Here is an 11,377-nt window from a genome sequence, read left to right on the forward strand (position 1 = left end):
CTTGAAAATGGACCCCTCCACCTTGCAATAAAGTTTGGCCTTGAGACAGCCTCTCTTTTTTTAACCAAATCCATCGTGTTCAGCACTGGCAGCAACCTGAGGAAGAGCTGCTGCATCTTCAAGGGATGCTGCAGAGGCGGGGGAGCATGATGCTCGGGGACTGAACCACCCCCACCCCCCCCCAGCTCCATCTCTTTGGCTTTGATATGACCAAACACGTCCCGATCTTTCCCATCCCCTGCCCAAAACACACCCAGCTGGGGGACTGACACTCCCTCAGGTGCTTCGTGTTTGGCAGAGAGGCTGCAAGTTCACGCTGGGAAGAGCTTGAAAGGAGCAGTGAGTGATGCTTTCCCCTCCAGCACCTGCGGTTTCTTCTCTAATCCCTGTCTGGGGGGGGTTACATCTTCCCTACAACCTGGTGCAGCAGCTCAACCGTTGCTGTGAGCAAAGAAAATAAAAAGAAATACCAAGTGAAATATCGGGGATCCCTAAAAAACTTGTGGGCAGCCACGAGCACCGTCCTCCAGCAGGTAAGTCCCTCGCCAAAGTATTTTTGAGCCTGGATGTCCGTGAGCAGCTCATTCCCCCTTAGAATGAGGGGAGGGGGGTGTAAATATCCTTATCACCTCCCCAGGAGAGCGGCTGGGTCGGGTCCTACCTCTATCCAGGGGTGGAAGGAGCCCTGGCAGCTGTACATTGATTTTCTGGGCTCTTTTTTAGTGCCTTCTTAAATTTTACAGAAGTCATTTGGCTCCCGAAGGATTTAACAGCATTTCAAGCATGGGATGCCCCCCAGGCCGATGCTCTCATGGGCGGCCCAACCTCCGTCATCTCTCCCCTGGCTTAGGGAGAGCTTTTAGGCTGAACAAATCCAACTATTCCTGTAGTGCACCGTGGGGTTAAATTTTTTGACGTGCTTGTTTAAAAGAAAGGATGAACCCAGCAGAAACTCTAGGCACAGCTCAAATTTGCATTTTTCCAGCCTATATTTTGCATCCAGAGCCACTCGGGTTGTGCTTCAATGCCCAGACCCCATCACCAGCATCCTCCGCTCACAGCCCCAGTTTGCAGCCTGAGCTCAGAACCGCTGTCAGGATGATCCTGCGCTTCCCACATCACATTCCCAGAAGATCTTTTCTTGCTTTTCCCTCCCACCTGCATGCAACACATAGGGACACGCTCCGATTTCCACCCCCCAGTTTAATTTCCAGCCCTTGGGGGGGGGGGGGGGCAGTTGCGGGAAAAGGCTGTAAAAGCTATTAGCATCCTTGTTAATTACCATGTGCTGAGGGGCTTTGGGGTTGCATGTTTATGGGGGGGAGTGGGGCTGCTTTTGAGCAACCCCAGATGCTGCGATCCCTCGGCGATGTGTTTTTCCAGGCGAGTGGTTACTGGCAAACTCCAGGCATTTTAATACATTTTGCTCTGGAACAGCGAGCGAGCACCGGCCTCCAGCGTGCTCGGCTGTAAAGCTCAGCCTGATTTTGCTGGGGTTTTTCCGGAGATCGAGCCTTGCAAAAGCATCCCTGGGGCTGGTCCTGGGAGCTGGTGCTGGGCTCAGACAGGAGATGGTGCTGTTCGCTCTGCGATGCGGCGCCTCCGATCCCCAACACTGGGTCAGAAGCAGCAATAAAATCACCCCTGGATGAGGTCTAGGCACTCACTTTGCTTTTCAAGCCTCCAACTAAGACTATTTCTCCTCCAACTCTGCAAACCCTTCAGCTGGGCACCAAAAATCTGCTTTTTTGCATCTTTTTTTGCAGGCAAGAATAATCTATTTGGTTGCTCTGCCTGCCTGGGGGATGCTTGTTTGAGGAGATGAGGGATGCAAAGCACCGCGGGATGGGCGATTCAGTGCAGAGTATAAAAAAAACAACCCCCAAAATTTTATTGCGTTTGTACTTCGGTGTTTATTATCGGCCTGGTGAATCAGAAACGCTCCCTAACGTTGCTTGGCAGCAAGGCTGCCGCCTGCGCTGCAGGATTTGGAGTATTTAAGCTAATTAATGTAGAGCAAATCATTCATCTAGTCCAACCAACCCGTCCTAGGGGCACAGAAGGCTCCAGGGATTTGGATTCAACCTTAAAGGACACGAGGGCTGGGAGCGTGTCCCCGTGTCCCGCGTGAGCGCTCCAGGAGCCAGGAAAACTCCGATGCTCCCCCCGACCCCGCAGCCGACAGCTCCAATAATCACCCTAAAAACCAATTACCTGGCGCAGGACCCGTGCTGGTTAAAAAACGGGTGGGAATGATTTTGGGGGGGCTCATCTGAGCGCTGCCGACGCCGTGTTTCCCTGCGCTTGGGTCGCTGGAGCAGCTTCCCCGTGCTGGGGTGCAGTGCAGGGAAAATGGGGGGGTTGGGGGGCTAAAAATAAGCATTTTGTGTTTCTGCCTGCTGAGGTCAAACCCTCGCCGGGGGGGTCATCGTGTGGGTGCTGCCAGCCTCTTCCCAGCAACAGCCATGGGCTCACCTTGGAAAACAGGGGGGGTGTCCTTCTTTTGGGGGGTTTGGTTGGTTGTTTTTTCCTTCTTGGGGTTTTTTTTTCCTTCTTTTTTTTTTTTTTTTCTTCCTTCTTTTGTGGGTTTGTTGAATTTTCTTCCTTCTTTTTTCTACATGCGTTTCTTTGTTGCTGTTTGTTTTTTTTTCCTTCTTTCTGTTTTGTTTTTTTTTTTTTTTTCTTTCCTCCTACCGCTGGGCTGCAGCTTGCCAGTGCAAGGCTTATGAGGGGATGGGTCTCCCCAGCCCATCACTGCAGGGTTGTATCTTCATTGCTACCTATTTCTCTTTCCAGTTTGAAATCACTGTCATTTTACCTTGAAAAATCTTAATTAAGAAGAATTGTATAAACCTCCCCATGGCCCTGACCAGCAGGGTCCTCCCCAGCTTGAGGACTGGTGAAGCAGTTTTCCCTGTGGCAGAGCTGGGGGCTTTGGGGGTCTTGAGTTTATTTTTTCCCCCTTTTAAATGATATGACAAAAATCCTGAGATATTCCGTTGTATATAGGGCAAAATAACACCCTAAATAAAATGTCCCTGTAAAATTTGGTGCTAGGAGGCAGCTGGATGCCGAGTTGGTGTCGGATGAGCGGCGGCCGCAGGGATGCTTAGGACAGACCTAATAACCTCACAGGGGCTTTTTATTCCCCAAATCCTTCTTTCCAGTACAATTTTTTTAATTGCTTTTGCACAGAAAAAATGTGAAGTGTGAGATCCTGACCTTGTATTTTTATTTTCCTCCTTTTGGAAACTAGCTCCCAACACTAAACCCTGCCTGCCATCTATTTTTTTGCCCCACTCCCCACTTGCTGCCTCACCTATTAATATCGAGAGCTATCGTGGTGATGCCCAGTAGCCAAATTCAAGCAAAAAGACCCTTTTATTTTGCTCTTTCCGAGCACCTGCAGGAGCTCTGGATCCCTGTTATGAGCCTCTTAAGGTTTCTTCTTTGTGAGCAAGCTGCTTGCATGCAGGAATAATAATTTATTTAGCTTTTTTCCTTTATTATTCTGCCAAAAGTATGCAAAAGAGTCACATTTGGGGTTTACCTGGAGCATCACTCAAAGACCACATCCTTCAGCACCCTTGTGGGCAAGGGGTTTTGCAGCACGTCCTGCGTAGGCTCAAACCAAACAGGTCCAAGGGTTGGTCTTGAGCTTAAAATTAAAGCACCATCCAGCTGAAGGGTCCAAACTCTTTCATATTTTTAATTGTAATTTTTAACCCTTGCTGTAATCTGAGTCATCTAACGGTGGTACTGGTTTAGGTACTGGGGGAATTTGGAATTCTGGCAACATGAGGTAGGGCTTGGGGCTTCACATGAAGGTGGTCGGGCTTAATGCCACTGAAACAGCAAATGTAGAAACTCTTTTATTAGACAGAAAATAGATGGAGTAAATACAAGGTATAAATGGGTGTTGACTTTCTATGGGGAGAAGAAATCCCTGGCCCCAACCAGCGCTTTGGCTTTATTAGGAACTAGTTGTTGGATGGGAGCGATGCCGTTCGTGGGAGCAGGGGAGGAGAAGAGGTTAACAGAAATTGTGGGGTTTAGGCCAAATTTAGTGCTGAAAGGGAACAAAGGCGCCCACAGGCTGGGGAAGCAGGGACAGACAGGGCAAAAAATGCCACTTCTGTCCCTGGAGCTGCGGGGCCGAACAAGAGCTCTTTGCACGAAGGAGGCTGACGTGCATCTTGGCTTTATCCATTTTAATTTGTACCAGACGTCGAACACTTAGAAAAGTATTGGAACGGCAAATCTCATGCATGCACCGTTACGGATTTACAAAACATTCGCGTATCACAAAGTACGAGTTACCTCAAAGCCCTGCTTTTCTGGTGAATATCCTGAAAGATTTCTCTATATTGTTTTTTTTATATGTATATATATATATATATTTCTTCACTTAGTTTACACCGATGCGAAAAATCATTTAGGACGGTGTCATTCAGTGCCTTGCGAAAAAAAAAAAAATACACAAGAGATATTAAATAGAACTCGGGGTGACCGGTTCAACAAGCACAGCTTGACAGATGCTACAGGTTACATGCAACCCAGCATCGGCCCAAAGATGAGAAGCAAAAATTTCACCCACCGCTTCTGCCTGTCAAACAAATCACTTGCAAATCACTTTTTTTTTTTTTTTTAAGTATCTCCCATCCCATTGCTTTTCCCGATGCTGTTTGCTGTAACCATATGATTTAGCTGATTTATGTCTCTCGCTACGTGCTCGACCCCCCGCCACACACCCCGAGCATCCTTTTTGCTGTATTTACATCCCTTAGGTGTAAAAGGTGCCGAAGTGTGAGCGTGACTTGTCACCTATCGAGCATCCAACCCAGCTTTTTCTTGGGCTGTGACGCGCCAAGCGTTACTGCTTTGTAGGATTTTTTGGAGCGTTCAGCAGCACTTTTTGCCTTTAGGCAGGCTACAAAACACAGTGAGGCTCAACCCAAAGCAAAGCGGCGCAGGAGCCAGCCAAAACCCGGCCGGGGGCTTCAACCTCGCTGCAGGGGGCGGGGGAAGAAAAAAAAAAAGAATAATATTATTTTTGCCTATTGCTGCAGGAAGTATTTGCAGCATGCAAGGTGCAGAGCGGGTGGGGTATGTACATGAGGAAGGATGGATGGTTTTTAGGATTAAAGGGTTAAAATTGCAACCTGGCAGCTTGTTGCTTGGAAAACCCATAACCTGACCCTCCTAAAACCCCTGGGGGGTGTATAGGTGCTGGGGCGCAATGCGGCGCGCCCTGGGGAGAGGGGTTTTTGGTGGCAGCGGGACTAAGGGGATTAGATAAAACCCTGCTTGTTAGCCAAGAGGATTTTCGGAAACGCTCTTGCAGGAATGCTGAGGACTGTGTGAGCTCCTCTCTGCTCAGTCCCTCTCAGGGTGGCCCCAAGGAGGAGGAGGAGGAGGTGGTGAAGGCCATTTTTTTGTGCTTCCAGCTCCGTTGCTGTCCTGCCACGCCAGGGACGCATTTGGAGTGGAGAAGGAAATTTTCATCCAGTTGCTTAAACCGGAGCCTCTGGGGAGGTGATGGGGAGTATCTGTGCGCCCCGAGGGCTCTTCACCAACGACGACCGCAAGCAAGAACGGGGAGGGTTTGGGGGGTCCCCATGGGGGGGACAGGTGACATCTTGAAGCCGTGGGGATCCGGGACACATCAGTGCATGACGAAGAGGGTGAGGAGGAGGAGGGCAGCGAGGGAGGCGTCGGCGAGGTGCAGCCGGATGCCGGAGGCCAGGCGGTACTCACGGTACTGCTGGATGCACATCTCCCGGATCACCTTCGTCACCACCTTGGTCTCCAGCTCCACCTCCGTTTGGTTCGCCGCCGCACCAGCCTCTGAGACATTCTTCTTGGCGGCGGGTCCAATGTTGTGTTCGGTCACCGTGATGTTAAAGCAGTCGGCGACGAAGACGTCCTGCGAGACGGGGCTGCTGTAATCCCGGTAGTAAACCTGGTTGGGGTAACGAGCTGAATTCTCATTCCACCATCGGTACTCATCGGGGCTGTCAAAGCGATAGTGCATCCCCGACATGACACGTCCCATGGCATAGCCACCCAAACCTCCCACCACGGCACCCGCCGCCGCCGCCCCGGCCACGTGCTTGAAGTTGGTCTTGGATTTGGGGGGTTTCCATGGCTTTTGGTTGTGGTAACTGCCTCCGCTGGATGGGTTGTAACCCTGTCCCCACCCCGGGTTGTGGGGGTAGCCCGGGTTGTGGGGGTAGCCCGGGTTGTGGGGGTAGCCTGGGTTGTGGGGGTAGCCCGGGTTGTGGGGATAACCAGGATTTTGGGGGTAGCCGGGCTGGCGGGGGTAGCTGGGCTGGCGGTGGCTCCCTGTGCCCCAGCTGCCTCCGCTGGGTTTGCCTTTGCTCTTCTTGGAGAAGGCGACGTCAGTCCAAGCGCCGAGGAGCAGGGCCACCAGGCAGCAGGTGACGAGGAACCTGGCCATGGCTGTGGGACACAAGGACAGGCAGCGTTACAGGCAGGAGGCAGAGACCTGGAAGCCGCTGCATCCACACCACCGCGAGCATCACGGGCTTTAGGCATCATATGAAACTTATGCACCGTATAAAACACTTATTGTCCTCTAATCCAACTGCAGGATAAACAGCTTTGAACTTAAATGCATATTTATCCTCCCCAAATCTCCTTATTTTTATTATTTTTTTTTTTATTATATATTTATATCCCCCACCTCCCCAACAGGTCCTCTGCTAGTCACGGCAATTTTAAGTAGTGGAAGAAAAGCTTTTGGGAGAAATGTTTCACTCGATTCAGAGGTAAAAATCCACTTATCAATCTTGCTCAGTCGAATCAGATGATATAAATGAGATGTCTGATGTGCAAGGACCGTGGGTTATGAACAGATTCGCCCCAGTCTCCAAGCTTTTGGGTACCCAGGGCTGCAAGGAGGGCAGTGCCCAGCCTTGCCTCAGAGGTTTTTTTCCCCAAAGAGCAAAATTCAGCCTATTTTGCCCAAGTCCCTGTTTATGAGCAACACGCCTGAACTGAAGAACAGCATTTTTTGAGTTTAATGTGTTTGCAAGTATGTGCTTACTCAGCATTTCACTGCTGGCATCCCAGGGGCACACCAGGCATCTCCTACGTTAGCTGGTGGGCTGGTGAGGGTGAAATCCCGTGTATAATCCAGCCTTTATAATACACACCAGGTCTGCAAATCCTTTGGAAAGACCTTTGGAAAACACCTCCCAAGCTGCAAAATCCCTTTGGATGCCTCCGCGCAACGCCAAGGAGCGCTGAATTACTGTTACACTCGCGTTTAATATGCAAGTCCAGCAATAGCAAAGGGTTTTTTTTGTCCTGCTGGAGGCTGAGCTATTCCCAGAAATCCCCCTGAGTATGCCAGGATGGTGAGGAGGGAAAGCAAAGCACTCCTGGAAAAGCGTGGGTGGGTATTTTGCAGCATTCTTAGATGCTTCAGATGCGCTTTCTGGTTCATGATACAGCAAGAAACAATTAAGCTTTGGGACGTGAGTGGGTTTTTCTTAGCAGCTAATGGACCGACTGCCTCGAGTCACCACTCAGGCCAGCGAGAAGCTTAATGCAGGTCAGAGATGCCAGTCTCTCGTGAGCTGCTGCCCTTAACAGCGCAAATGGGCAGAACAAACCCCTGGTTAAGCCAGAAATTCTTCTATTACACATTAGCTATGGTTTTATGGTCCATAAAAAGCAAATTAATCTCTCTTTGGGTTCAGATAATGATGCTCTGCCTCTCCTCCCCGCCCCCCCCCCCCCCAAAAAAAAAAAAAAAAATCTGCTATTTTGTCAAAATGTTTGAACTAAAGGTCCTTTAATGTCAGTGTTTTGGTTGGGATCGTTAGCAAGACGCTTAATTAAAAGAACAGGGGAGATGTACACGCCTGTCCCTTGGGACGGGGAGGAAAGCCAGGCTCGGACTGCCTGCTCGTAAAAAAATTTGGGTGCAAGCTGCCTGCTTTCAAGCGGCTTTGCTGCCCACCCGCTGGGAGCGAGGATGAGATCAGGGGGGTTAAAAATAGGCGAAAGACATGGGAAAAATTCAGATGGGCAAACGCTCCTTGGGCACTCAAAAGCCAGAAAAGAAATGGGGGGGGGGTGTGTGTGTGAAAGCAGCAAATAGGCAATTATTTATTTTTTTTTAATTATTTTTGGAAGCTGTGACTCCTCACAGTGAGTTGCAAGGGGGAGAAAAAAAATCAATCCCTGGATGAGAACAGGTTACAGCAAAGCCCCGGAGGATATTCCAGCCTGGCAGCACCAACCTGTTCATTTAATTGTCTTCGCAGAGCCAAGCTCTGATAAACAGGGTGAAGGTTTGTTTGCCTGTGCGTTGCTAATTACCGAGCACCTTGGGCAGCTGAGCTTTGCCCCCCAGTAAATGTGGTGGCTGGTGGAATGTGATGGGGACCAGGGAGCTGCTGCTTTGGGTTCGGAGCTGGGTTCCCTCTGCTTGGAAATAATATTTACGGTGCGACCATAATATTATTATTAAATTACATTATTGAACAACTTCGCAGGTATTCTTCCCACCCCACCCCCCTCCCAGGACTCTTTTTAACCTTCCTCCCCAGTTTTGCCTCTCTGCAGGCGAACCTAGGCAATGACAAATTGATTCAGGTGATTTCTATCAGAGCCGTTTATATCCATGCCGGTGGTGGAGAACCAGAGGAAACCCAGCACTCCTTCAGGGCAGCGGGGGAAGCGGAAAATGGAGGATGTGAAGGAGCGATTGCACGCAGCAATTACGTGTGCTGGGTCGGCAAGAAGGCGGCTTCTGGTTTGGAGAGGAAAACCACCACCCTGGTGCTAAAATAACCGTGGAAATAACCTTGTTAAGGTGCCCGAGGGGAGAGAAGAAATGAAGGGGGGGTGGGGAAGGGGAAGGTAGAGAGAGCGATGCGGTGAGGAGGGTGGGAAGATGCTTGGGGATGGGGGTGTCCATACCCTCCCGGTGATACTGGGAAGGTTTTGGCTCTTGGTGGGTGAAAAATCCAAGTGGGGCCTCTGGGGAAGGCAGGATGCAGGCTGGCTTTCTGAAAATGCCACCCCTCGTTTTTAGAAATCCCTCCCCCTTTTTTTTTTTGTTTTTAACCCCCCACATAATGGGGGAGCAGAGTCCTGCGCAGCTATGGGAAAGAACAAAACATACCAGGTAGCTCTGGGCAGGGGGGAAGAAGAAATCTCCCAGCACTGGCTTAGAATCAACCCCGAGTAAACAAGCGCTGGGTGAGAAGCAGAGCCGTGTCTTTTAAGGAGGACGCTTGCCTTCAGAGCTGGAAATATCTATTTTTAGGCAGTGATGACAGGGAGAAGATGCAGCTCCCCATCTGCTGTGATGCTGCTCAGTGTTAAAAGCTCTCACCTCTGGATTTATCCCACCTGAAGCCCCCAGGTCCCATTTTCCCCCGACACTCACCGTCTGGGAGCCCGTTGCTTGCTCGGTTCAGGGTGATTCAGCCTCGGCCACAGAGCTACGGGGAGGAATAAATAGCAAGAGGGAGGAGCTGGCTTCTGCGCAGCCCAGCCCTGCACAGCCTGGCCAGCATCCATCCTCCTTCCCTAGGGAATACCGCAGCCGGCACCCTGAAAAATTTGGGTTCACCCCCCCGTCATCCCTCCCAGCAGATAAGGGCATGGGAGGCAGTGCCGGCGACCAAACGGGTGGCTGGAAAAATTGCAGCACTTGGATGGTTTATTGAAGAAATATCGGTGGGATCTCCAGGGTTTGCGGCTGGTTTGGAAATCTTGGAAAACTGGAGCACTTGGATGGTTTATTGAAGAAATATCGCTGGGATCTCCAGGGTTTGGGGCTGGTTTGGAAATGTCGGGGTCGAGGCTCCGGGAGAAGAAAGGAGGCTTTTAGCAGTTGCTGGCTGCAGCTCCTAGTCCCTTAGCCTGTGAAATAGAGAGATGCTTTGCAGGTTGGTGGATAGAAAAAAAACCACAGGCTCAGACCTACAGGGGAAAGGAGGAATCTATCTTCCAAGTTTATTTTGCTCCAGAGGAATAAAACTCGCTCCTGCACAGAGCGGTCACGCTTCGTGTTGAGGTACTCTGATATTTATAGGGAGGAAACGCCGCAGAAGGCAATTTAAAATTAGGTGGGATGCTTATGGCAAGCTGGGGCTTTTACGGCACCCTTTTCCAGAGGGTAAGGATATCTGTTTAGGATAGAGACCTAAAGCCCAGGATGGGGAGTTCTCCCATTCTTTAGGATTAGGATGGGCTCTAAATAAACAGGTTAATTCCAGAGCAACCTGGGATGCTTGCATGATGGTTGGGAAATGCAAATAAAGCTCTAAACTAATTGCGTTGGGGCTGATTATGGCACAGCCACGCGATGAAGCCAAAACCCTCCTGAGGTTTTGCTGTCCAAAATAGCCCGGCCAGGTATGGCCATCCCGGCGATGCTCCCACCCCTGGACCACAGAGCACATCTGGCTGTAAAGAAGATTTCCGCCCTGATGCTCCATATACTTGTTTATCCATCTGGTGGGATTATGTTAAAAAAAAAAAAAAATTCTGTCTGGCAGGGAAATGGTCTGTGCTGGGTGCTTTGGCTGCACCAGTGAGACATACATTTTAATTTCTGGAGGAGAAAATTGAATAACAGGGGCAGGATTAAGGTCAGTGAGCCTGTCAAAGCTCTCTCTTGGAATACACAGACATATTTATTCCTTGTGAGAATGTGCAGATGGCTCCTGGTTCCCTGGTTTTGGTTTAAATACTCTTCAGTGGGCTGTCTGAAAGCCAAAGCCAGGAAAAGAAAGAAATGCAGCATTGGGAATGGAATGGTTGGGATGAATTCATTCACAGCTTCTAAAAATCAGGTTTTCTTCCATAATAATATATTTTGGAGGAAGTTCTGCTCTTGTCTGGGGAAATACAGAAACTCTGTGGGATCCCAGCTGTGAATCGAGCAGGAGCAGCCTATTGACTATTGATTAATTTTTAATGTATTGTGGAAGTCAGCAGTGCCAAAACCACCCAAACCAGTATATCCACAGCAACTACAGAATGGAGCCGTGTGCCACAGGGTTTCTTTGGCATCTCAGGGTAAAATCGTTGCCGGCAGCGAGACAAGAGCTGCATTGATCTCTGCTGGAGGTTTGGCCCTTCTTTGTCCGCAGCTCAGGCAGCAGCAGAGGAAATAATGCACCGTTAAGTGCGACAGGGGTTCATGCCAGGTTAGAAAGCATTAATGGGATGGGGGTTTCTCGTAACAAATGGAAAATGCTGACTTTGGTTTAATGATGAGCTGGGAAAAGACCCAGGTTCATCTGGTCTTGCTTCATTGCATCTCATTGATTTTTTTTCTCTTTTTTTTTTTTTTTTTTTTTCTTTAATTCATGCAAAATACTTTTAT

The 11,377-nt window shown here is 49.7% G+C and overlaps 1 protein-coding gene across 1 annotated transcript; it reads right to left on the bottom strand.

The window, feature by feature from the left end:
* Positions 1-3,859: 3,859 nt before the first annotated feature.
* Positions 3,860-9,551, bottom strand: LOC121099341 (prion protein). The gene is made up of 2 exons (XM_040618179.1): positions 9,428-9,551; positions 3,860-6,462 (listed from the first exon to the last, which is right to left on the bottom strand). The coding sequence occupies exon 2, from the start codon at positions 6,458-6,460 to the stop codon at positions 5,666-5,668; it is 795 nt and encodes a 264-aa protein (XP_040474113.1). The 5' UTR covers positions 6,461-6,462; positions 9,428-9,551; the 3' UTR covers positions 3,860-5,665.
* Between the last annotated feature and the right edge of the window lie 1,826 nt (positions 9,552-11,377).

Source organism: Falco naumanni, chromosome 19 (genome assembly GCF_017639655.2).
Source record: "Falco naumanni isolate bFalNau1 chromosome 19, bFalNau1.pat, whole genome shotgun sequence".
In the NCBI taxonomy this organism is placed as follows: Eukaryota; Metazoa; Chordata; class Aves; order Falconiformes; family Falconidae; genus Falco; species Falco naumanni.